General features: G+C 37.5%; 1 protein-coding gene and 1 long non-coding RNA gene across 2 annotated transcripts in view; one reads left to right on the forward strand and one right to left on the reverse strand.

Moving 5' to 3' along the window:
* Positions 1 to 2,168, forward strand: part of SLC16A10 (solute carrier family 16 member 10) — a 100,563-nt gene extending 98,395 nt beyond the window's left edge. The window contains exon 6 of the mRNA XM_045544189.1: positions 738 to 2,168. Coding sequence (XP_045400145.1) covers positions 738 to 970 — 233 coding nt within the window. The 3' untranslated portion in view covers positions 971 to 2,168. The remainder of the gene's footprint in view (positions 1 to 737) is intronic.
* Positions 2,169 to 11,410: 9,242 nt separating this feature from the next.
* On the reverse strand, positions 11,411 to 27,755 carry LOC123632214. Its single transcript, XR_006733299.1, has 3 exons — positions 27,678 to 27,755; positions 26,003 to 26,064; positions 11,411 to 11,426 (listed from the first exon to the last, which is right to left on the reverse strand). It is a non-coding gene; the product is annotated as an uncharacterized LOC123632214 (long non-coding RNA).
* Between the last annotated feature and the right edge of the window lie 245 nt (positions 27,756 to 28,000).

The raw sequence follows: 28,000 nt of genomic DNA on the forward strand, positions 1-28,000 counted from the left end.
GCCTTGGCCTCCCGAGTAGTTGGGACTACAGGCACGCACCACCACACCCAGCTAATTTTTCTATTTTTCACAGAGACAGGATCTCACTATTGCTCAGGCTGGTCTTGAACTCCTGACCTCAGGCAATCCTCCTGCCTCAGCCTCCCAGAGTTCTGGGATTACTGGTGTGAGCCACTGTGCCTGGCCTGTTATGTTATGTTTTAATGTTAATGTTGTTTAATGTATTTAACCACCTAACTTTTTCATCATCTTAGATTTATAATTTTTCATGATTTTGGATTGTAATTTAAAATAAAATTTCCCGGTATTTCATAAACAAACAATTAGGCCCAAGAACAGTCTGAAAGGTAGACACACTTGGAGTTATGTGTGCATGAAAGAAGTTTCAGCTAGATGGTCTGTCTACCTTCAGCTGAATTAAGGATGCTTAAACCTTATGTCAGAACGCCCCAACTGGCCTCTAAGGGGTTTGAGAAAGGCAAAGCTTGGTTGCAGATATTCTTTTAAAGTAACACCTTGGTATGAAAACCTAAAGGCCTGCACTTTGTGACAAGATTAAAGATATAAGATCTTTTCCTCCCTCGTATCAGAAAAGGTTTATATTTCAGATCCATTTCCTAAAAAATGTCTTATGTTTGAGGTGAAATTAGGCTGGGACTAGGCCATCAGTGTAGCTGATCTGAGACCCCTAAGAGCCACACTTGTTCTCTCTTGGTGACAGCTTTTTCCCTCCTCAGGGTTACTTCGGGACAAGCTGGGCTCCTATGATGTGGCATTCTACCTCGCTGGGATCCCTCCCCTTATTGGAGGTGCTGTGCTTTGTTTTATTCCATGGATCCATAGTAAGAAGCAAAGAGAGATCAGTAAGACCACTGGAGGAGAAAAGATGGAGAAAATCTTGGAGAACCAGAACTCTCTGCTGTCAAGCTCATCTGGAATCTTCAAGAAAGAATCCGATTCTATTATTTAATGTCTTATATACCTCTGCCAGACTGGACTTGCTTTCGAATTTTAAGCAAGTTTTCCTTTTATATGAATTGCAAATTTCTTATTTTTTTAATCACATGCTAGGAATAGCATAGTAATTGGGAAATAAAACCCTTATTACTACAAGAACCATTTTCTGCCACTGATTAGCTGTCTGGTATTTCCATGAGTCTGAGAGCAGAGACTCTGGCACGTGAAAACATGTCTGAAAGTCAAATATTATGAAAATTTGAAGCTATCTCAGTAAAAAGCAACTTTGGAAACTGTGAATGCTATTTAGCTTATATAAATATTTAAAAATACCTCAAGCTATACTGAAAGGGTTGCAGTTTGGTTAGGACTGGAAATATTTTGTTTGTTGTCTCACATGGTGTATCTTTAGTTCTCGTACCTCTGTTTTAATTTCTTCTGCTCTTTGGAAAACTTTTTTTCCAAAAAATTTTTGCAAAATTTAAGCCTGGATTCCAAATAATACCAAATCTACCTAAACCTCAAGTCTGTGTTAAAGTAGCTTGCCTGTTGCTAAATAAGCTATGAAATTAAGGTATTTTGACTTGCTCTAATGTCGAGGGACCTTCTGGGAACAGATGCTAACAGTGTGTTTAGAATCAATACGTGAGATGAAGAGGATCCTGATCGTAAGGGCAGAGCTGTTCAGAAAGCAGGCATTTCTTCTATTTAAGTTTATGACATCGTTTCCTTTGCATTTACAGTGTGTTTTATTATACTTAAGTAGCCAAAAGCACCCCAAATTTCTGAATTTGTTTAAATTGTAACAATAAAGTAAAATAGAATGCATGAAAGATATTCTTGCAATTTTAACTTAGAATTTTTCTGACTTCTGGAATTGTTAGTGCTAGGACCTGATATTTAAACAAAGTTTTACTGGGCCATGTTATCAAATAGCAACTACAGGCACAAATTGGGGGAAGAGGCAAAACTGTTTATATTAGTGAAGAAAATATCTATTTCTGATAGAAACAGTTGCTTAAATTCATTTATGAAATTTGTGAGTCTTAAAAGATTAAAGCACTTATACAAAGAACCAAGTACTACATTTCCAAAACTTTCTGGTAAAAATTTGCATACATATGAATTTATCTTAGTATGCTCCCCATTAACACACCCGTTATTTTTTTGCATTTACATATAATCATAAGAAAGCTATTAGTTTGAGGACCTAAAATTCAAAGCAAAGTCATGCCATGCCCTATACTCATTTACAAAAACAGAAAGTTTCCTATATTCCTGAAATTTTACTTTAGTATTTCAGACCTTTAAAAGTTAATACTTTTGATTGTGAAGACATTCAGTAACTTACTATGCCATACACAGTCACAACTTACTACTTCCAACAGTTCCATATTTCATAAGTGGACTTAGGTAATTTGTCTGTGAAAGGTTCTGTTGCAGGAAAAAAAAAAATCTACATTTTGACCACACTACCCTTTCATGTTCTTATTTTAAGCTTTTAGAAAATGATTTAGACACGACAATATGTTAAATTCTTCATTCATGTTCAGTTACATACAACATTACTTCCTTGTTATAATGAGTGCTTTTAAGAAGTTAAAAAAAATACACCTAAGACCAATCATCAAACATCCCATTATAAATGTTAATATTAGTTTGTAGTTTTAGCATGACTCCTAAAGATAATCCTCCAAATTTCACAGAAAGGGTATTTCAAAACTGGAAAATTTACTCTGTAAAGACCTCCAAAATGTTTTTCTTTTCAAAATTTGGCAGATTTTAGAGAGGAAAAAAAAAAGGCAATAATCTGGAACCCAAAGACTTGTCTTGCTTGTTAGTTTCCACATTAAAATAGCAAAGTGGGCCGGGCGCGGTGGCTCACGCCTATAATCCTAACACTCTGGAGGCTGAGGCGGGAGGATTGCTTGAGGTCAGGAGTTTGAGACTAGCCTGAGGAAGGGTGAGACCCCCATCTCTACCAAAAATAGAAAAAATTAGCCAGGCGTGGTGGCATGCACCTGTAGTCCCAGCTACTTGGGAGGCTGAGGCAGGAGGGTCACTCAAGCCCAGGCATTTGAGGTTTCACTGAGCTACGATGATGCCACTGCACTCTACCCAGTGTGACAGAGGAAGACTCTGTCTCAAAAAAAAAAAAAAAAGCAAAGTGACTTAAATATTTATAATAAAACTTAGATCTCAGAATATTGTGTTTGTGTATATAATATTACACACACATAGTTTTCAATTTAATGGAATGAATTAAACTGGATCTATAATACCGAAAAAAGCTCTGCTATAATAGACTCTTATGGAGAATACACTGCTTTAATAATATTAATACAAAGTTAAAAAGAAAAAGTATAAAGGTAAGATGCTAAATTCCATAAAATACATATTTAGTAACATGTTTGGTAGGAAAAGTTCTAAAAGTCTAAAATATACAAATCAAGAAAATGAACATTTTAACATTCATAAAAATTTGTGTTTTAAATCAAGAACTATTACTTTAGTCAAAGTAAACCCTTTCTAATTTCTGAAAGGAATGTCACTGTTGTAATAAAGTGAACTGATAAGTCTAAATTTTTTTTTTGTCCAATCCAGATACTTTTCTAAGAGGAAAAGAATAGAGAGTCAGAACTTTGCTTTTTTATCTCATCATCCTGTTTTTGATAGGACTCAGAAAATTCTCAAATTCAAAACGTTCTGGCATTTGAGACCAACAATAACATAAGCAAGGGAGCAATCATTCCTTTTTATAGAAACTCTGGGTCAGATACTATTTTAACAGATGCCCAAGAAGCTTCCAGAAATGTTTTGGTTAACTTTTCTTGCAACAGATATTGTTAGGATCCACTCATTAAGTAATAATAATATACCACCCAGATTATTGATACCTTACTCAAAATCTGTTAATCTCTTTTATCATAGTTGCAAAGTTTACTTTATAACCCTGCTATAAGACTTGTCATTTCCACTGAAAATTGCATAGTTCTTGGATTAAGCTTCAAATTCTATAAGTAAATAGAGAAAAGACTTCCTTTACACTTCATGATCCATATTATCTGTTTATACATGTTTGCCAACCATCCCATAGGTTCTGCCCAAGTGTGGAGAAACCTTTAATATTATTAGCTTCAATTTCCCACACTTTTAAATGTACACTTAGTTATAAAGTAAACATGTTTACTTCTGATAATTCTAGTCCTCTTAGCTGCATTTAAGAATATTTTAATTTATACCAATGTTACTGTAAACTATCCTATGTCCAGATGACTTTTGATGTTAAATCAGTGGAAAACTGAATAGAAAATGTGGTATGAGATTAGGGGTAGGCAACCCTCAGAGTGTGGGTGGCTCTGAGGAGTCCCTGTGGAACACTTTCATGTTCTTTCATATGCATGCTTTTTCTTACTCTTTTTATGTTACCTGTAATCTCATCATTCTTTCATTTTTTTCCTTTACTTCCCTGTATCTTTCAAAAACCTCCTGAAAAGTCCATTAACATCTGTGCTTAGTTCCACGGGTTGCTTAGCTGTTACTGGTCCCTATGGTTTCACAAAATGGATCCCACCCAATTTTGTGTATCCTGGAGGATGGCTTGCTCCCAGTCTTCAACTTAGAGTTCTAGTGGTCTACATTGAATTTATTTTAAATTACATGACTAAAATATTTGAGGAAGTAATAAGTAATAAGTTTCATATAATTGCTATCTCTTGTACTAACATTTAAAACTTTTTATTTAAAATTTTAAGGTAAATGCTTTGAGAGAAAAGATTGCCAAGTGCTTGGCATTTTTCAGAGAGCATAATTTTTTACTTTGATTTTTTTTCACATCCCATTAAGGTTCCATTACATCTTAGTCCTGAGAGCACATCATGATGGATGACTTGGAATATTATAATGGGCCTCCCAGATGCAGTTCCTAATGATTCTTCTTTAGGAACCTGTCTTAGGTTGGATGACATTTCATGGTGAATAAATTCCCAGAGTTTAGACATACAAGTGGATATGCATACGTTAATTAGCTCCACTTTTATGATGTATAAACAATTTAAAAAAGTATTTAAAACTCTTCAAGAAGTTTCTGACACTGGAAACTTCATTGTTGCTGGCATAAACATTAGGGAACAATTTTTATATTAGGTCAAAGATTGTTGCTGTTCCATTGTGTTGTCTTAAAAAGAAGAGGAAGTCAAACTTTATTACTTTCCTTTACATGTATATATTTTCTTTAATTTGAAAGGCAAATAATGTTTGGCTACTAGAAAAATCTATCATCATAACAATTTAATTAACTCTTAAAAAGACAAACTTTTTGTCTTGGTATTAAAACAGAAGAGCAGTTTGTCATCTGTAACAGGTTATGTGGAAAAAGAACATACCATAGAAGGAAGAGACACTTCAGTACTTAATAATTAGTTCTCAGATTACACTCACTCATTTTGGATGGCTTGGTCTAAGGGAGATAAAAAGACTCTCTAGAGCTGAGTTTCAGAATGGCTCTAGGGGCAAATATAATATTAATAGTAACAAGGTGGACAGACAGCTCCTGGGCTCACTATCATTTCATAGCCACAGCCATGTTTATTATTTGTTGGCGGAGAGACTAATGCTTTGTGTGATAAATATACTATAGAGTAATAGGTTACAGTTCTCAAGAATAAAAGGCCAAATGCCCATAGCTAAATGTGAAACTTGAAGACATGTTGGAACTACAATTATTAAATCACCATAAATGTGGACATTATCAGATGCCTCCTCCTGAGATAATAAAGACCCACGGAAAAATTCATTGTTACATCCTTGAATCACTCAAACACCTTGAAACTGAGGACAATTTTCAGGGGAAAAAACAATCCCCATGGTACTATATTCTTGACAGATATAATATAGGAGGCTACCTCATTTCTGAAACAGAAGATTTCAGTGTTGTTTTTAGTAAGTTATAAAGATATTAGGAACAAAATAAAACCTTTCTAAGTGCTTGATGATGACATTCACTTGAGCTTGACAGTCCACCTACCTCAGCTTTCAGCGTTCAGCTGAATCAATTCCTGCTTCAGCAGAAGGGAGTTATTGGTGATTCTGGGATTAAAAGCAAGCGAGTACAAATTGTTAATGGGGTCAAAATATCAGTGCAATTTCTTAAGTGCTTTGTTTGATAAGTGGATATAAAAGGAACAAAAAGGAATAACAACTAATGTGGTCTGTGGATCTGACAAAAGAAAAACCTGAAGAAATTTATAATCTAGATGCAATACTGAGCACTTGCTAAAATGCTTCCCAGTGGCTTTTCAAATTACACTAGCAGCTTGACAATGAAAAGGTCTTGTTTTCATTAGCAGGAAGATAGACAATCAGTGACAACAGATCATATGGTTGTGCCTGAACCTTACTACTTATACATTAAACTCCTGTGAGAGGCACTAGTGGAACAGGGACCCAGGCAATGAATTTTTGTCTCACTGGAGTTTTTGAAAATGCTGTTGTTGAGTCCGGCAATAGTGTTAACCCACAAGTTCCCAATCCAATTGAAAGTATTTCTTTGTCTTTCAATCTGAGTGCTGTAAGAATATTTTGGAGTTGAATGTCACTAAGCATGTATATGATAGGAACTATCAATATAAAATAACAGAAATCAAATTAGATCTGTGATACTGTTTTGGAGCCTATGATGTATAACTTTTATTCTTTATAGATAATATTTTTCAGTATCTGTCAGTTATGAGGAGAATCACTTTTTAAAATATTTTAAATGTGTGTAAACACATAAACCTTTTTAATATGGTCTTCCCTAATGGGTCAAAGTGTATATTGAAATGTTATTTCAGGAACTGAGGGTTTGTTGTTAATAGTACTATATTTTGACCCTAGAATATGAATAGACTCTCTAGTTGGTGCCTCTTTTTTTTCCTACCAAAGAAAGATTATTATATCAAGATTGGTGCTAAACTTTATGTCCTTTCAAAATTATTTTTTCTTCTTAAATATATATAACACAATGGAAAATGTGTAGTTCTAGCTTATGCATGTTGCATTTTATATACACATCTGAGGAAAAAAAACGCCTCACCTATAAAGCAATTACTGAATTCAAGAATCTGCCTAGAGGTATGTAATTTTTGTTAACATTTAAGACTTTAAATTATGAAACTCACAAGAAAATGATCACCAGTTGAAAACTTTCTAATGAACACAGCCTCCTAAAGTAATAACTTTAAAGAAAAAGTCCCTTGTCAATGTCTCTAGCACAAAGTGAGCTATTCAAAAATATGCTATAACTTTTTGCATGTCATGAGTTGTTCTCAAAAATAAAAAATATTCTGTAACTTTGAGGCAGTGTGAAAAAAATTATTTATGTAATAGCTTTGGGCTTGCTTAAGTAGACATTTGAACATTTGAAGCTATTTAGCTATTTTTCAGGCTAAAATTGGAGTTTTGAGAGTCATCAGTCTTAAAACTTGGATAATGAGTTACTTGCTCAGTTATATTTCCCACTAAAGTATCATTGTTCATCTTTCAGATTTTAACATTAAGACTTAAATTTGCTGACATCTGAGTCAGTGTCAGCAAATGTCAGACCTGTGATTTATTAAGAGCTCTGAACATCATGGTTGTATCTGACTGTGTGATACCCACCTAAAATTACATATGGGTCTCTGAATCCTGATGTTCATGTAAGAAGGATTCAGATAAATTGAGGATCACAGGTTTTAATTTAATCCTGCTCTCCCTTTAGTCTCTGCAACTGTAGTTTTGAGGATTTTATAAATATAAATTGACAGTACACAACATCATTTTCCTAGTTAGAAAGACCATGCATTCACAATGGAGTGTACTGGATTTGTTCTGGTAACTAATGATAATTTCTTTCTACTATTAACATGAGTTATGTGTGGAAGACAGAATGTTAATCAGAAGTTACATTAGAGTGAGATTAAACATTCCTCTAATACTAACTTCCGATGTAACAGTTAAATGTATTGTGGCTTGAGAAATGTAATATTGTAAATGGCATTGCATAATGTTTGATAAATTTGCATTTTGTGTTTGTTCTCCTACCAGTTTATTTTAGCCTGAAAGTTATAGCTACAACAGACTGAACCCTGCAGTATTATTAAGAGAGAGCTTGGATATTTTAAGTATCTCCTAGTATATAATAAGACATTTTTCATGACAACTTATTTTACTGTTTATCTGAAAATTATTTTGTATATTTTGAAAGTTAGACAAACTTTCTTAGACATCAAAACCAAATTATTCCAAGTGCATCCTGCATACTGCAGCACAGCGCTGCTTCTCTGCCTACCTACCTATACAGGGTGCCATTTTTGGCACAATAGTTGTTTAAATATAGATAACTATACTGAATGATCATGCTGGATTTGACCAGTATGCAGTGTTTTAGTACTTACTTTTTAAAAAATTGTGTGTTTCTTTTTAAAGAGCATAATTTATAATTGATTTTTTATAATGTGCAATTTAATATAGATAACCAAAACCTTTTTAATGAAAAGAGCTTTGTAATTATTTGGAGGATAAAATTATTTCTGGAAAAATATGATGCTCTCAGTAAATGCAATAAAGAAATTTTAGCAAATTCTATGAGGCTTTGTGACTATATTTATGGAATTGCCTGGGAGGAAAAATGACTTAAATGAAGGAAACAGTCTGTGTTGAGTAAGAGAGAAATAAGCTGTGTTCTTTTTAAACTGTATATATGTATTCCAAGTGTGTTTGGGTATTGTTATTTTTCCAGGGCAGGGAACAGGGATAGAAATGATCCCAAATCAACTGGGTAGTCTAAAAACTATTTCTATTTGACATTCTTTTTCTGTAGTTGACTTACATTGCCATTTGTTTTACCTACACTGATTAAACTTATTAAATTTAGCTGGTACTCACTGAGCTCATACTGATTGACAATTTCAGGGATAGTCAAGAACCCAGCTGGAATTTTAAAAAACAATCCTCTCTCAGCTATAAGAAACAATGGTGGTTGTATTTTCCTGGAGAGAGCTGGAACCCATTCTACTAAGTGAAGTATCCCAAGAATGGAAAAATAAGCACCACATGTACTCACCATCAAATTGGTTTCACTGATCATCACCTAAGAGCACATTTAGGAATAACATTGACCGGGTGTCGGGCAGATGTGGGGGGGGTGGGGATGGGTGTATACATACATAATGAGTGCGATGCGCACTGTCTAGGGGATGGACACGCTTGAAGCTCTGATTTGGGGGGTGGGGGAGCAAGGGCAATATACATAACCTAAACTTTTGTACCCCCATAACATGCTGAAATAAAAAAAAAAAAAAACAATCCCCTGTTACGTGGGCTACATGCCTGGAGAAAAACTAACTCTGCCGTCAGAGGATGTTTATTATTAGATGAGCCCTAACTACAAAGCAAACCATTATTTATGTTTAATGGTACTAAGGAGATTTAATACATTAAACTCAAGAACTTGGAATTTGTGATATGTCATTTAATCCAATAAGTATTTATATGCTAGAATGTGCAGGCCATATGAGGGCCTTTGAAGGAACTGGGGAGAGAATAAATATGGCCAATTGTTACTGATCCTAAGTAGGATAAAATTAACTCTCCTGAGAAAATAATTTTTGTAGGAAAAAATAGAAGAATTGTAATTCATACTGATAACCTAATTTAAGAGGCATGTCAATTATCATAGTTTCAGGCTTTTAGGATCAAAAGTTCTTTTCTCATAGTTTCCAACAGATGAAGCTAAAATGTCTTAAATTCAGGACTTCTTTTTTTAAATCCTTAATGCAGAGTCACTAATGTCTTCCTGAACCCTTCCAGAGATAGGAAGCCGACCACCCCACATAGTGGCCCTCCCTGGCTGGACCCTCTGCCTCTCCTGCTTACCCCATCCAGCTCTACCACCTTTCACCTGTCCTTGTCACAGTCATCTGCAGGCCTCCCTGGCCATCCATCAGTTTCCCCAGCAAATGGCTTTTGGTCCAAGGTTCAATATTCACATGGAGCAACTTTAATTTCACTGACTTAACAGCAACACTTGGAACTTTGTCATCTCTGGAAATGGCTGCATCTTTGAAATCTTAAATACCAACATCCCTGCCGCTTACCACAACTTCCCATCCTTTTAGTGCCCCCTTCCTCATTTCCGTTATACCTGCTCTTCAACTTTGAGATTATCCTCACATTGACTCCTTCATTTCCTCCCAATCTCTATTCCCAATCTATCAAATCTTTTCAGTTTTTACTTTGTTTCCTTCCTAATGCAAAACCACAATCAGCTCTCTCAGTATTCAGCCTACTATTATCATTAAATATGAAATGTCCAATTTTGAATCAAAAGTGTAGTTTATTATAGCTCAAACAAGAAGCTGTATAATTAATCAAAGTATGCTCCTAAACTATCAACACAGTTTTGCCATCTTAACAGTAGCTTGTTTATACCAGCAGCGAAGAAGCCTGGAGAGTGAGTGGCAATGAAATCACGAAAGGCGTTTTCCACAGCTTGTTGAGAATTGAATATTTTTCCTTGCAAGAAGTGGTCCAAAGCCTGGAAGAAGTGGTAGTCAGTTGGTGCAAGGTCTGGTGAATGTGGTGCATGACAGAGAGTTTCCAAGTCCAGCTTCTGTAGTTGGAGCAGTGCTGTTTGTGTGACATGTGACTGAGTGTTGTCTTGCTAGAGAATTGGCTTGTCTTGATTGACCAATCTCAGCTGCTTAATTGCAAGCATCCTCACCATTTCATCCAATTGGTTGTGATAGACATCCACTGTAATTGATTAACCAGGTTTCATGAAGCTGTAGTGGATAATACCAGTGCTGGACCACCAAACAGACACCATTAGCTTTTTTTGATGAATATTCAGTTTTGGACTCTGTTTTGTCACTTCTTCTTTATCCAACCATTGTGCTGAACACATGTGATTGTCAAAAAGAATCCATCTTTCATCACATGTAACAATACGGTGTAGAAATGGTCTGTCTGTATTTTGTGACAGCAAAGAAAGGCAAGCTTGGAGACGATTTCTCTTCTGATGCTTGTTGAATTCATGCGGTACCCATCTATCCAGCTTCTTTACCTTGCCCATTTGTTTCAAATGGTCCAATATGTTGGAATAGTAACGTCAAACCTTGCTGCTAATTCATGTGTAGGTTGAGATGGATTCGGTTCCACTATAGCTTTCAGCTCATCATTATCCACCTTGGTCTCAGTTCAGCCAGGTGGCTCATTTTCAAGACTAAAATCACCAGAATGGAACTTCTCAAACCATCGTCGTACTGTGTGTTCATTAGCCACATCCTTCCCAAATCCTTCATTGATATTTCAAGCTGTCTGTGCAGCATTGGTTGCATGACAGAACTCATATTTGAAAATAACACGAATTTATGACAGCCATGGTTTCACAAAAATTGCTCTAGAAAAATTTGAAAGATAATCACAGGCCATTTTCCAGATGCATGCTGGGCAAAAAAGAAAAAAAAAGATAATCACAAGCCAAACCATGTGTTTGAAGGAATGAGGATGTACCTTCACAATAAAAATAAATGTCAAAGTGAAATGTCAAAGATACCAACTATCAAACTTAGTACTTAAGGAAATCGGACATTTCATACTCAATAACCTAAAAGTTGCTGCTATAACTTTTTCAAATTAAACTCCTACAGCTTCTTCAACCGTCTTTTCTGTCTCATATCATCAGTTTTCCCCTTTTACTGGATCATTGCCATATATATATATCCTATTGTTTCTCCTATCTTGAAAAAAAAAGAGACTTTTTAAAAGCCCATGTTTCTCTTATAGCTATTGTATCATTTCTTTCTATCCACTTACAAAAGACAAAACAACCAAAAACATTTTTCCTTGAAAAAATTTGTATTCACTCTCTCCAGTGTTATCTCCTATACTTTTCTGACTCCACTCCATCAGGATTTTGCTCCTACCACTCTATGAAACTGCCCTTCTCATTACTAGCGTGCTGACCCCCACAATCGCTAAATCCAATAGTCATTTTTCAGCCCTCATTTTATTTGAATTATCAGCACCATTTGGTACAGTGATCAATTCCTGATCTCTGAATTAGGCTTCCAGGATACCATACTTACGTGGTTTTCCTCCTATCTTTCTAGCCACTCCTTTGCTGGGTCCTGCTCATCTTCTAATCTCTAAATATTGGGAGTGCCAGCCTGAGCAAGAGTGAGACCCCCATCTCTACTAAAAATAGAAAGAAATGATCTGGCCAACTAAAAATATATAGAAAAAAAATTAGCCGGGCATGGTGGCGCATGCCTGTAGTCCCAGCTACTCGGGAGGCTGAGGCAGTAGGATCGCTTAAGCCCAGGAGTTTGAGGTTGCTGTGAGCTAGGCTGACGCCACGGCACTCACTCTAGCCCGGGCAACACAGCGAGACTCTGTCTCAAAAAAAATAAAAATAAATAAATAAATAAATAAATAAATAAATATTGGGAGTGCATCAAAGCTTAGTTTTTGAACCTCTTCTCTATTTTCTCTATACTCACTACCTAGGTGATCTCATCCTATCATGGCTTGAATTACTACCTAGACGCTGATGGAGTCCAAACCTCCTCCTTTGAATTCCAGCTCCTTATATCTGCCATCGAAAATATACCCAGAATTTCTCACCACACCTCACTACCCCTACCTGCCTACACCACTTTGAACCAAGCCATCGTGGTCTCTTTTGTTCTTTGTTCTTTTACTTTCCCTCAGTCTATTCTCTGCACAGCAGCAAGCACGATCCTGTCGAAACATGTCAGATGAAACCAGCCTTCTGCTCAAAATCTTCCTGTGCCTCCCTATCTCTCACAAGAAAACAAAGTCCTTGCCATGACCGGCTCAGCTCCATATGCTCTGGCTCCTGCTGCTTCCCAGACCTTATCTCGTACTCTGTGCTCCTGAGGCACTCCGGCCTCTTTCCACTTCCGTCCCTGCATTGCTGGCCCCCCTGAGCTGCTCTTTCCCCAGCTACCTCCTGGGTTGTCCCTCACCTCCTTCAGGTCACTTCAAAAGGCTCCTCTGTGAGCCCTTCCCTGACCATCTAAAATGTCACCCCCTCCCCCAGGCAATTCAGATCCCCCTTCCCAACTTAATTTTTTTCTTCTGAGCAGTTATCACTAGCATACATGTCATTTATCTTTATTGTCTGTCTCCTCCACTAGACTGTAAGTTCCACAAGGATAGGGCTTTTTGTCTGTTTTGCCATTTTATCTCCAACGTTTAGAAAAGTGCCTGGCATAGAATAAGTGCTCAGTAATTATTTGTTGAATAAAGGAATGGTTTTCAAACTTGTCAACATTACCATATTGACTTTATTTTGGTGCTTTTAAAGATTTCTCTAGGCTGGGCGAGGTGTAATCCTAGCACTCTGGGAGGCTGAGGTGGGTGGATCGCTCGAGGTCAGGAGTTCGAGACCACCCTGAGCAAGAGCGAGACCCCGTCTCTACTAAAAAAATAGAAATAAATGATTTGGACAGCTAAAAATATATATAGAAAAAAAATTAGCTGGGCATGGTGGCGCATGCCTGTAGTCCCAGCTACTCGGGAGGCTGAGGCAGGAGGATCGCTTGAGCCCAGGAGTTTGAGGTTGCTGTGAGCTAGGCTGATGCCACGGCACTCTAGCCCGGACAACAGAGTGAGACTCTGTCTCAAAAAAAAAAAAAAAAAAAAAAAAAAGATTTCCCTAGAGAACTCAGCCAGTGCAGCTGGAGGGCGTCTGCAGTATCAGGGTCAGGACCAGGGAGAGCTTGGCTGGCGCGGCTGCAGCAGGGATGAGGGCAGGGCAGACGTAGTTGGGAGAGTGAGTCCACACAGGGGCTTGGACAATATGTGTAAAGGTACAAGGCTAAAATAAACACTCTGGTGCTGGACTGGAAGGGGAGACTGTGGTGTGAGTGTGTGTGTGTGATCATACGTATATTCCCTAGCTCTGTGCACAGACAGCCTAGAAGCAGTGACCCTCCAGCAGCAATGAGAATACCTCATATTCAACCTTGTAACAGTAGGGATTCAGATGACAGATACTGCACTAAAGAGAGGCCCCTGAATATTTTTTAAATCTAAAAATATGATTCTAGCATACTGGAGCTGAAGGGGACACTCATGGAAAACCTACAGTATCTTCTGATTTTACAGAAAGTGAAAAGCTTGTCTTGAGACGTTAAGCAAGAAAATAAAAAGCACCCATAATCCCATCATGCAGAGACAGTTGCCCTTATCATTACAGACTGTATCGCTTAAGACTATATTTATGGAAACATTTTGTAAAAGTGGGGAAATACTACACATACTATTCTATAACATGTTCTTCACTTTATACTTGTAAATATGTTTCCATGTTATATTCATCATGAATTTTTTTGTCGTTGCTAATGATAAAAACCAAAATCAAACTGGCTTAAGAAAAAGAGTGAAAAGTCCAGTGCTTTCTGTTCACTAGGCATCATTCAGGTGGGCTCTTCCCTACAACTCCAAGCTATCTTTTTTTTTATCAACTCTAGCAGAAAAAAGAGCTTCTTTTTCCCAATCTTTTGGACAAAAAGTGCTGGGATCAAAATGCATTGGACTAACACAGGTCAGGGGCCCATCTCTGAACCCATCACTGCGGCCGGGAACCAGGGTATGCTGACTCACCAGACCTGGATCGTGCCACCCTGGAGCAGGGTAATTGCCAGCCCTCTTCATGAAATGAGAGGAGCAAAGGTGGTCCCTTCAAAGAAAACTGGGGTCCTGTTGCCTGGAAAAAGGGTGAATGGATTCTGTACAGGCACAATAACAGGTTGACCACATATATCAATCAGCGTAATTCTATTAATACATGATTATTTTGATGGTTTGCATGGTTATCCCATGAAGTGGATGAATCATTAATTTGAGATAAGTCTATCATTGGACATCTAGATTTGTTTCATATTTCAAATGATAAACAATCATTGCTTTGCTGTGAACAATCTAAAAGCTTTATGCTCATCTTTAAAGGCCAAATTCCTACTAGTAGAATTTCTGGGTAAAGGACTAGTGTTTTTTGCTTTTACTGTGTTTTGCCAAATTGCATTACTATATGCTTTCTCTGAACTTTTATAACACTATATATTATTATTTTTTTAAGTCCTAAAAATAGAAAAATATAAGGTTTAATAAAACCCTCATTTAAAATTTGTATTTTGGGGGTTTTTTGAGTTGTGGTTTGCATTGCCATTTGCCATTTGCATTTCCTCTTTTGGGGTTTGCCTGCTCTTGTTCTTTGTCTATTTTTCTACTGGGTTGTTTACCTTTTTCTTATTGGTTTGTGAACTTTCTTCCTAAACTGTATTAACTATGACTCATATGTATTGCTGAAAATTTCCCCGGTTTGTTATTTGTCTACATTGATTATGGTACTTTTTTCAAATTAAAATTTTCATTTTCATACATTCTGTCTTAATCTGTTCAGGCTGTTATAGCAAAATACATTATAGGGGGTCATTTATAAATAATAGAAATTTACTTCTCACAGTTCTGGAGGCTAAGATCAAGGCCCTGGCAGTTTCAGTGTCTGGCGAGGGCTTGTTCTCTCTGCTTCAAAGATGAGATCTTCTTGCTCAGTCCTCACATGGTGGAAGGGCAAAGCAGCTCCCTTCAACCTCTTTTGCAAAGGTACTAGTCCCATTCATGAGAGATCTGCCTTCATGACTTAATCACCCCCAAAGGCGCCACTTCTCTTTTTTTTTTTCTTTGAGACAGAGTCTCACTCTGTCACCAAGCCTGGAATACAGTGGCCTCATCATAGCTCACTGCAGCCTCCAACCCCTGGGCTCAAGCAATCCTTCTGCCTCAGCCTCCTGAGTAGCTGGGACTACAGGTTCGGGATACCATGCCCAGCTAATTTTTGTATTTTTTTGTAGAGATGGGGTCTCACTCTTGCTCAGGCTGGTCTCAAACTCCTGGCTTCAAGCAGTCCTCCTGCCTTGGCCTCCCAAAGTGCTAGGATGATAAGCGTGAGCCACCACGCCTGGCCTGGCCCCACCTGTTAATACCATCACTTTAGTGACTAAGTTTCAATATATGAATGGGGGGGCACATTCAGACCATAGCACTGTCATTGTTGATGTGTTTAGAAAGGGCTTCCCCATCCCTGTTATATAAATATATTCTTAAAATTCCTTCTAATATCTTTACAGCTTTATTTTTACATTAAATCTCTAAACTACGATTTATTTTGATGCATGGTATGAAGTTGGAGTCTAACTATTTTTTTCAAATACAATTGACCCTTGAACAACACAGGGGTTAGGGGTGCCAATCCCCCACACAGTCAAAAATCCATGTATAACTTTGGACTCCCCCAAAACTTTACCAATAGCCTACTGTTGACCAGAAGTCTCACAATAACATACACATATTTTGTATGCTGTATGTATTATATACTATATTCTTACAATAGAGATAGAGAAAAGAAAATGTCATTAAGAAAACCTTAAGGAAGATAAAGTATGTGTGCAGTACTGTACTGTATTTATCAAAACCATAAGTTTATGTCATCTGTTTACGCGATGAATCTTGTATCTGAAATGGTGGCAACCATAGCTGCAGACTTCAGTCTTCAGTACCTATTAAGCAATTCAACTTTTTCTTGTAATGTCACGACTTTGCTTCTTAGGAGCACTTCTAGTGTCACTAATGGCACTTGTGTGCATCCCATGGTGTTATCAAGGTTTATAGTATTGCACTAAACACAGTGGAAAATATGCAAGAACCGAGAGAGATCACTTTTTACTGCAAGATGAAATTTACTGGAGGGACAACTGCTCGTGTGGAGATGATTCGCATCACATGGTGTTTTAAGTGGCTACTCGGTGACTAGTAACACTTGAGCACCGCAGTAGCAACAGGTGTCTAGGAAATTGTTACAGTTGTACAGTATGTACTATAGTTCACTTTATGCAGTTATGATTTGTAATACTGCATCCTTACATTTGTTTACATTTCTCTCAACTGGGAATAGCGCCATGTACAGTCTGTGTGTAAGTTTTGACAAATTTTAACTTTTTACAATAGATATGTATATGTTTTAGGGTACTAAATGATAAAATAGACTATATCTACATATATTTTATGCATTCATAACATACCTAATTTTTTCTTAATTTTTTTCAATAATTCTAGGCTATAGGGTTCGTCTGTGAGTTTTTTCAAATTGTTGCAAATCTCCAAAAATTTTTCCTATATATTTATTGAAAAAAATTCATGTGTAAGTGGACCCTCACAGTTGAAACCCATGTTGTTCAAGGGTCAACTGTATTTGTCCAGTTTTTTTGATACTGGATACTACTCATTGAATAATCCATCTTCCTCTCTGTCCCCCAAAATGACAGTATCTAATAGATTTTTACTATCAAATATCAAGAATGACAAAGTAAATATATTCCCTCTTCCTCCCTCTCCCTAACCTCCTCTCCATCACCTGGTTTTAGTAAGTAATATTATCTTTTTAGTGTTTACCTGTGTATTATTTTGTCTCTGTATTATTCAGTATAATGCCTATAACTCTATTACTTGCTTTATTAGCTTTAAGTAATAACTTTCCAGCCCTGGTTGTTAAACATGAAAAATCAGTGTACTTTCATCCTTTTCTACCCTTTGCTTCCCCCATCTGTTCTTTCAGCATAATCCTGATATTTGTCTTAGTCTTTTTGTTTGCATCAGAGATCACCACAGATCACTTTGCAGTTGTTTTCCCACTCATTTCTTGGTTGGCTGAATTTTCTAACAGATTTTTCAAATGGGCTTACAAAAATAATATTTCCTGAGTCCTTTCATGTTCAAACTATTTGTCTTTTGTCTTTTTACCTGAAAGAGAATTTGGCTTGTACTTTCTTTCCTTTAAGACCTCGTAGCCATTGCTTCAAAGTCTTTCAGCATTGAAGTTTGCTATGGAGAAAGACTGAGGCCTGCCTTTGGATTCCCTCCTTCACATCTTGCCAAGGAAGCTGGCATCTCAACCTTCACCTTGAGTCAAAATTTTAGTCAATGAACCAAGTAAGCTGCACAGCCATCTCCAGCTACATGCACTAACTTTGGATCCAGTCTCTAGAAAATGCGTCCATATTAACGAATTCAGCTGGATCTGGTGTTACACTCTGCTCTCCTTGGTCTAACACCCTCAGCATCTACTTCCACACATTCACCAGGTTTCAGCTAATATCTCTTAACAAAATAGTGTAATTCTTTTGGTGTGCAAGTTATCTCCTACTGGGTCATAGTGTGTATCTATCTGCCTGGAGATGTTGAGATCTGATCCTAGTTATGGGGCCAGTGGCAATAAAGAGTGGTTGTCATGGGTCTTGAAGAGAATCAGCATCCCCTTCCAAGGTATCTGCCCAGATAATCTTCTCAAACAAAGATTAATCTCTTCGGAGACTGGAGAGCAAACAACTTTCATTGGTAAGTGAGGCTCTGCCATCTAGCAATTGCCATCCTTCACCATCCTATGCCTACAAATTTGAAAGAGCTTTGGAGTTTAAGAACAAAACAGAGAATGTCTGAATTTCTTATTATATGTGAACTTTTATAAAGAAGCAACTTCGAAGCCGGGTGTGGTGGCTCACACCTGTCATCCCAGCCATTTGGGAGGCTAAAGCAGGAGGATCACTTGAGGCCAGCGGTTTGAGACTAGAGAAACCCCCTCTCTAAAAAAGAAGAGAGAGAGAAGCACTTTCAGGCAGATGCTTTATATCTTGGTTCTCAGTTGAAGTCTGACTGCCTGCAAGGGGTGATCTGGAAACGTGTGAGGGTGTCATAGTAACTGGGGGTTGCTACTAGCCCTTAGTGGGCAGAGGCCAGAGATGCTAGACATCCACGATGTGTGGGATAGTTTCACATACTGTCCAACTTTTGAATGTCCTGCTAAATATTCACATGAATGAAAAAGCTTTGTATTTAATTATTAATATCTGAGCCCAGACTCTAACTCTCTTGTACACATAAACACGAACTATTTTAGCATAGTTTCAATAAACATCAAGTTTTCCAAGAAAGTAAACTATCACACAACACAAGGGAAGACTGCATTTTGTTTTAGTTAGAATTTTACCAAGAGTGGTTCTCCAGTTTGGAAAATCATCCAAAACAATGTCACTCATGGTATTTGAATAGTCAATACTTATCTAATACAACTCAGTTTTTATTTATAATGTTGCATATATTCTAGATACACTGGAAAAGTTAATGAGGTGCCTTCTTATACTGAAATCTCATTCAAATGAAGAAATTGTTAATGAAATTAATATTTCAAATAGTTGATTCCTGAGAATTTTTATAATTTCCATCTTTGCAGAAGTTAAGCAAGAATAGGCTTAAAGATGTTAATTTTGTTTCATTTTCTTTTTTTTTTTTTTGAGATGGGGTCTGGCTCTGTTGCCTGGGCTAGAGTGCAGTGGCATCATCACAGCTTGCTGCACCCACAAACTCCTGGGCTCAAGTGATCCCCCTGCTTCAGCCTCCCAAGTAGCTGGGACTACAGCCACACACCATCACACCCAGCTAACTTTTAAATTTTTTATGAAGATGGAGGTCTTGCTATGTTGTGCAGGCTGGTCTTGAATTCCTGGCCTCAAGTGATCTTCCTTGGCCCCCCAAAGTGAAAGATATCAATTTTGAAATATATGTTGTGGCTGGGTGCAGTGGCTCATGCTTATAATCCCAGCACTTTGGGAGAGGCAAGAGAATTCCTTGAGCCCAGTAGTTCAAGACCAGCCTGGGCAATATAGCAAGACCCTGTCTCTACAAAAAAAAAAAAGAGAAAGAAAGGAAAAGAAATACATTGTTCTTATTTGGGTACTATTAAAAAGGTGTGATGATTAAATTTAAAGATTTATAGGGACTTTACCAGATTGGGTAACTAATCCATTTGAAACTATGGTGGAACATATAATCTAAGGAAGAGTTAATTGAACTTCAGAAAATGGCCTTGAAAGCTCAGCATGGTGGCATGCTGACCTGTGGTCCTAGCTACTCACTCAGGAGGCTGAGGCAGGAGGATCCCTTGAGCTCAGGAGTTGGTGATCAGCCTGGGCAACATAGTGAGACCTCATCTCTTAAAAAAAAAATACCTTGAGGTCAAAGCACAATTAAATATAATTCCAATTGTGAAAGGTTTTAGATGCATTAAGACTTTCATACCCACCTTCTTTAGGAAGAAGCTAAATTACTTTTTATGGTATTTCCAACTATGTATTTAATAGAAAGATTTCAATGTAGAAGTACAGTTACTGCAAAAGCAATGAAACTGCAAATATGTAAGTTTCAAGATTCCTTTCCTTAGACTTAAACCAAATATTGTATCAGTAAAATACATGAAATGCAGGAATCTTGAATTTTCTTAATAAAGGCTTTTTAAAAAATGTGTTAGTGCATATATGCAAATTTTTTATTTTATAAAGGGCTTTGCTCTGTCACCCAGGCTAGAGTATAGTGGTGTGATCATAGCTCACTTGCAGCCTCAAACTCATGGGCTCAGGTGATCCTCCTGCCGCAACCACCCAAGTAGCTGGGACTATAGGTATGCACCACCATGCCCAGCTAATTTTTCTTATTTTTTGTAGAGATGGGGTCTCGATATATTGCCCAGGCTAGTCTCAAACTCCTGGCCTCAAGTGATCCTCCTGCCTCAGCCTCCCAAAGTGCTGAGATTATGGGTGTGAGCCCTCACCCACCCCAACTTTGTCTTTATATAGTGCAAAATCAACCATAGATAATGTGTAAACAAATAGGCATGGCTATGTTCCAATAAAACTTTATTTACAAAAACAGGATGTGGCCAGACACGGCCTGTGGGCAGTAGTGTGCTAACCCTTGGCTAACTTATCATTTGGCTTCCAGACTGGTCCTACTCACCAGGAAAAGGTGCTTTAGGAATATTAGATATAGAGCATGTCTTACTGTTTATAGATTACCATCTTGTGGGTCTGGTCCTATCAGTCTGTTCTCTGGGAGCTGACCCGTTCTGAACAAACTAATAAGAACTAATAATTGAGTTCCTGGTTGCAGAGAGCTGAGCTCTGAAAAGATCTGATCTTGGGGTCCAGCCTGAGTAGCTGATCTGTCTTATTCATCCTTCTCTCTCTAACTCTCTTTGCCCTCTTTTTACTATCTCTAAATGACAGCACCAATATACAGACTTTTATTTTTGTTATTAATAGAATTTAATATGTACTACTAACCACAAACAGGACTCTCTTTTAGGTTTAATTATCATGGTCTCTACTTAAAATATATGCGTACAAGAATGAGAGAAAATATTTGGTTGTAACAACTAACTTAGCTATTATTATGAAGAGTTCTGACCTGCATTAAAAACACAAAACAACATTGTGAAAGATTATTTTGCTTCTTTATGAAATTATCATCAAAGAAGCCAGGAAACAGTTGGAAACCTAGTGAGGGAGATCCAATAAAATTATTCAGTAATTCTTTAGATTGTATAACTAATGTTCCTTCATTGTCAAGGAACATAGTAATATAATAAACTACTTAGTGGCAGCTGACATACTATAAACCAGTTCGGCTTTATGAACATGCTATTTTGCATGTTAGGTCCATGTCCCTGTCTTCAGCACCACTCCTCATTCTTGTGGTTTCTCAGACCCCTTGTTTTGGCCTCTCATTTGAAATCCTGTTCTTCCCCAGGCCCCTTTGCTTAACCACACGATTTGACTCCTTCTCATAGATGGACTACTTCCACTCCCCCCCACTGCGCTCCCACTAGGTCTACCCACAGATAAGTAGCATTTATATTTCAAACCAAAGGACAACTGAGCTGACTCTTGTCCAGCTTCTGAAGAGATGGGTTGGGTAAACACTTTCCACTGCACATAATTTCTTTGAAGAGGTCTGAAAGCTAGATGTAAGTTTTCAGGGCTATATTTTTCACATAATTTTGAGCCCTTGCATTATCAAGGGTAGTACCAAGGGGTACTTGGGGCCAGGGAGTGGGAGGGTGGTTTAGCTCCCCCTAAATCTCCATTAGTCCCCTACCCTCAGCCATTCTAAATTCTTCCTAGATGTCTACAATGGAACTTTGCAGTAACTCTTTTTATATCGTAGTAGGATATAACAATTTTGTTAAAGAATTATTAAAAATACAGTACTTATGATAACCTTTTTAATAATTACCCAAAATGTAACTTTGAAGGATAACCCCAATCTGGGGAAAAGGGGGAAATGCTACTACAAAACCAGTTGCAAGTTGCTTTTTTACTATTGGGACAGAAATGAGAGTAAGGGATGGTTTTAAAATTATTAAATTGTTTGTTGCTGTTATCAGCTTAGCATTACAAGGAACCTCAGAGATCATCTAAGTCAACCCATGCATATGGAAAGTGAGCCTGAGGAAATACATAATTATTCAAGAACATGTGCTGGATTCTATAAATCCAGTGTCTTCTCCATTTCTCCATAGGGGGTTATAGTTTCACCTGCCTTCTTCTTCTTCTTTTCAGAGATGGGGTCTCACTCTGTCACTTGGGCTGGAGTGCAGCGGTGCGATTATAGCTTATTGTAATCTCAAACTTCTACACCTGCCTTTTTGAATTTTTGTTTACTTGGCCTCCAAACCCACACCCACTCTCCTGATTTTCCTCTTATCTTAGTCTTCTTTGCAGGATACTCCTCGTCTTCCTCACCCCTCAGGGTTTAGTCCTTGGCCCTCTTCTGTTTATACGCACACGTTAGGTGATTTCAACAGTCACATGGCATTAAATATCATCTACGTGCTGTTAGCTCTGATCCTTCCACTGAACTGGACATCCAGCTGTCCACTGGATACCTTTATTTAATTATCTAATAAATATCTTCATCTTAAAATGTTCAACCTGAATTCTTGATTTTCTTCCATTTCCTAGGACAACTCATGCTCTTCCACAATCTTTTCCATCTGAATACATTTATAGAACCACTATTGGTTGACCTTTTCAGGTCAAAATCCTTGAAATCATCCTTGATATTTGTTCTTTCATACACCCAGGCCATTAGCAAATGCTCTTTTTTAAATCTTCAATATATTTCCCCAATCTGACCATGCTAACCACCTCCACAAATCTGACCTAACTGAATCAATCATCTCCTAATGAAATCTCTTCTCTGATCTGTGCATCTCGCCCCTCCTCCCCTAGTGTATTCTTCTGATAGCATCCAGAAAATCTTTAACATGAGGCCCTGAATGATCAGGAAGCTGCTTGCCAACTTTTCTACCAACTTTCCCTTAATGTATGCTGCTCCAGCCGCTCTGGCCTTTCTGATTTCTCCAACACACCAAGCTCATTCTGCTATAGGACCCCTGCACCTGCTGTTCTCTCCAGAATATTCTTCCTGCATGGCTGGTTCCTTACTTCAGTTAGGCTTCTGTTCACACGTCACTCAGCCTTCACAGGAGGCTTCCTCAACACTACCTTGACCTAAAACAACCCCCTGCCATCACTTTCTGTTCCCTTTATCCTGATTTATTTTTTAGAGCACTTACTACTATCTCACGTCATATTACAAATGTATTTCCTCATTATCTATCTTGTCCATCAGGGCAGGGATTTTGTCTGTTTTTTCACTGTTAGAGCAATGCCTGGCACATACTGGGTATTCAGTAACTAATGACTAAAATGAGTGAACAAATGGGCTTTTATGAAGTTTGCTTAGAATTTTTAAATAAATGCCACTACTGATGTGTACTCCCAGTTTAGCAGCACAACAGTCTTTGTCATTGTGGGGAGAAATGCTTCACTTTTCTGCAAAGGTTTTGGACTTTTTCTGAGCAGGTAGTGTCAAGTGTGGTATTGGATGGCAGTGATCCAACAAGAATAGCTAAAAGCCATCTGTAACGTCCAGTTTTTCCTTTGTTTCAAAGCAGAGCAGTATCCAGCTCTTTGGGTAAGTGGCCTCATCTATTACAGATGGAGGAAAACCATATTGCTTACAGGGCATCTAAAGCCCTAAAGTGGTTTCCTTTTTTATGTAGATGACTCTGAAGCATTTCATACTTTAAAGATACCTGAGTCTATTTTTGTTCTCTGTAGAACCTACAGCTGTTACGCCCTCACATTTGGTTGCTTTGTTTTTATTCCCTTGATCACTGGTTTTGGTTATTGATAGTACAATCAGCAAAGATTTTATCTGGTAGAGTCAGAGAGTCATGTAGCCCTAAATGTTACAATGGATCCAGTTAAAGGAAATTCTAAGTTTATAATTTTTTAAAAAAGGAAATTTAATTTAAAAATCAGTAAGTTTTTATTTTTGATAAGATAAAGAATTCATTCCCCCAAACAGCCACCAATATCAGATTATTTCAATACTATTTCTAATTTTCAAAGTACATAGCACAAACATAAAAGTTATCCTACTAAAATTAAATCTTTGTGGGGCCTGGTTTTAATAGACTGGGTTTTTAACAGTGAGGTTAAAGAATGATAGTTTAGGAAACTGAAAGAAACAGTTATGATGACACTTAGTTCTTAAGCACAAATTAGACATTATATAAGAAAAAAGAAGAATCCTACTGGAGAATAAAGATTAAATAGGTCCTAACAGTGATATACTCCCCAAGGCTGGTCCATCTAATTTCTCACTCTCACCCAAGGTAAAATTTCAGGTTGAAAGATTAAAAGTCTGCTTCCTTGTTGCCATTTCACAAATATGTTAAGATAGTACCATATTCGTGACTGAAATCCAGGTATTTTCCTTTAAGATAAATTAAATCATATATGTTGTAAAATATTTGTTTTTTCTAAGAGAATCAATAAAGCTATATTTATTTTCAATAAAAAATCATGGCACATAAGCATTTTTATTTCTCCTAAATTGCCTCTCACGAAAAAAAATTTATCCTCACTATTGATCTAAAGAGAAGTCCGCATGAAGCAATGTTCTAGTTTATCATCCTTTTTTGTGAAAGATGGTGGGTGACCCCTGGAGGCAACTGGAAAAATATCCTGCTGCTTTCAGGAGTGAAGTGAGGAATGAAGAATTAGAAAGTACATCTTCGTATTTAGAGAAAAATTTTTTTTGAAGTTTAATCAAGGTGAATTAAAACATTTAATTTTCTTTTTTTTCCTTTTTCTTTGAGGCAGGGTCTCACTTTATTGCCCAGGCTAGAGTGCAAAGGCATCATCATAGCTCACTGAAACCTTAAACTCCTGGGCTCAAGTGGTCCTGCCACCTTAGCCTCCCTCCTGTAGCTGGAACCTACAGGCACGTGCCACCGTGCCCCGATACTTTTTATTCCTTGTAGAAATGGGGTCTCATTATGTTGCCCACACTGGTCTTGAACTCCTAGGCTCAGGCAATCCTTGCACCTTGGCCTCCCAAAGTACTAGTATTATGGGCGTGAGCCACCATGCCTGGTGGTGCCTGCCTATTTTAATTTTAAAATAGGTTTATTGAACCTCAGTTCAGTTAGGTAATAGTTATTGAGGATGTGATACAATGCTAGGGGAGACAGACATATAACACCCACAGTTTCAGTATCATTGACCTTATTATCTACTAGGGAACTAAAGATAAGTGCTAAAATAACTATAATACAAAGTAGATTGTGTGAAAAGATTTAGGAGCAGTACAACTACATAGGAATTCAGACTTTTGGTTAGGGTGTTCAGAGAAAGCCTACTACATTCAACAAACATTTACAGAAGACCTCCTGTGTACCAAGCATGCTAAAGGATAAGTAAGACGTGGTACCTTCCCTCAGGCACTCTCAGTGTGGTAGGGAAGATGACACATAAATAGGAAAATTCTATACGAAGTAGTAGGTGGATTATTAGAATTAAGCACAAAGGAGGGAAATTAAACCAGCCTTAAGACTAAGAGGATGGTCAGGAAAAGCTTCCTAGGGGAAGAAACATCTATGCTGATTCTTAAAAGATAGGTAGGAGTTGTTCTGGTTTAGCTCCCACTGATTACAACTAAAAACACATGACAAAATACAAGTGGCAACTACCTGAGTACTCTGAAAAGTAATTATGTAAATAAAGGATTGTGGAGGAGAGCCAAAACTTACAAAAGAAACTTGCTAGCGGGTAAGTTTCCTGGCTTTTCTTCTTTTTTTCTTGTGGTTTTGTCCTGAGGAGAGAACCCAGTTGGGAATTGTTAGGGAGCATGGGTAGCTGAAACTCTAATAGAAATCCTGTATTTCTGGTCCAAGGAAGTGAGATAAGGAGGCTCTGTGAGTTGGAAAGTAAGTGGGGAGGAGGGAGAAGAGTGAGCTAGAGCTGATGATCCCTAATTTTGGGTGAATCCAAGATTTGTGTTATAATGTTCAGGATAAAATAGAAAATCATCTGTCATACAAAGAACCAGAAAAGTGTGACCAGATGCCAAGGGAAGGGAGAATAAACAGACACTAACCATGAGATAACACAAATGTTGGTGAAATCAAAGACTTCCAAAGCAGTTATTATATGCTCCATGAGGTCAAGGTAAAGACACTTGAGATAAGCGTTAAGATAGAAGTTTTCAGCAGAGAAACAGAAACTAAAAAAGAACCCAGTGGACATTTTCAAACTGAAGAGTACTGAAATAAAAAAAATTCACAGGTTGAGTGCAATAGCAGAATGGAGTTGATAAAGGAAAAAGGCCAGGGAACTTGAAGATTAATGAACAGAAATTATCCAATCAGAAGAGCAGAGGGGGAAAACAAGATTGAAAACAAATAGAACATATGAGCATCAGGGATCTGTGGAACAATATCAAAAAGTCTAACATACAGATATTAGAGTTTCAGGAGAGAAGAAAGAGACTGAGGCAGAAAAATTATTTGAAGAAATAATGGCTAAAAACTTCCCAAATTTGGTGAAAGACATACATTCACAGATCCCAGAGGCTCGGTGAATGCCAAACAGTTAAATTCAAAGAAAACCATGACTAGAAACACCAAAATTAAACTGCTGAAAGCCACAGATAAAAAAAAATCCTGAAAGCAGCTAGAGACAAATGAAACACTAGATACATAAGAATAATGATTTGAATGACCACAGAATCCATGGTAGGCCAAAGACAGTTAATAGTATCTTTAAGTGCTAAAAGGAAAGAACTGTTAACCCAGAGCTCTATATCCAGTGCAAATATTTTCAGGAATGAAGGTGAAATAAAGATAATTTTCTTATGAAGGAATACTTAGAAATTTATTGCCAGCAGACCTGCTCAAAGAGAAATGATGAAGGATGTTCTTTAGGCTGAGGGGAAATGATACCAGAGGGAAACCTGGATCTTCAGAAATAAAGGAAGAGCAATAGAAAATGTAATTATCTGGCTTAACATAAAATACTCTTTTCTCTTAAATTCTTTAAAATATGATTATTAAAAAGATAGGAATGAGGCAGGTACTTTTGGTTAGGGGAGACTAAGCTACTGAAAGAAAAATTCAGTGATTTAAAAAGCAGAGACTTATTTTTTGTCACATAAAAGTTAGGGTGAAGTTAGGATGAGGAGCTCATGGCACAGGTAGAGAAAGAATTCTCCACACAATGATTAGGGTAGAAAGAAGTGAAAGTTTATTTTACTTTCTCTGGAGAGAGAGACAGAGGGGAAACAGAAAGAGAGAGAGGAGGGAGAAGGCACAGCACCTGAAAGAAAGAGAGGGAAAGTGCTGGCTTCAAGCAGAAGAGGCTTGGAGTTTTTATGGGGGGAAAAGAGAAGAGAAAAAATTAGTTATGTCTGCCAGAAGGAAATAGTACCTGCCTCATTCCTATCAGTTATGGCTGATAACAGAAGCAAAGCAGCTCCGTCCAGTTGTGTTTTTTTTTTTCCGTTTTTCCCTTTCTCCTGGAGACTAGCTTATCTCTGGAATGTGGTTGGGCTGGGCTAGCGAATGTCCAGAAGGAGGATTTACAATTCCTTTCTGTCTGCTCAGCAATTCTCAGATGCTGTGAAAACAATCTCAGCAGGGGGTTAGTTAATCTTAAAAGACAGGTCATAGTCTTAAAGATGAGTTTAGATAGTTCATTTTTCTCCATTAGATAGTTTATTAGCAAGGCCACCTTTCAATAACAGCCAGAAG

Source organism: Lemur catta, chromosome 2 (genome assembly GCF_020740605.2).
Source record: "Lemur catta isolate mLemCat1 chromosome 2, mLemCat1.pri, whole genome shotgun sequence".
NCBI classification, from domain to species: domain Eukaryota; kingdom Metazoa; phylum Chordata; class Mammalia; order Primates; family Lemuridae; genus Lemur; species Lemur catta.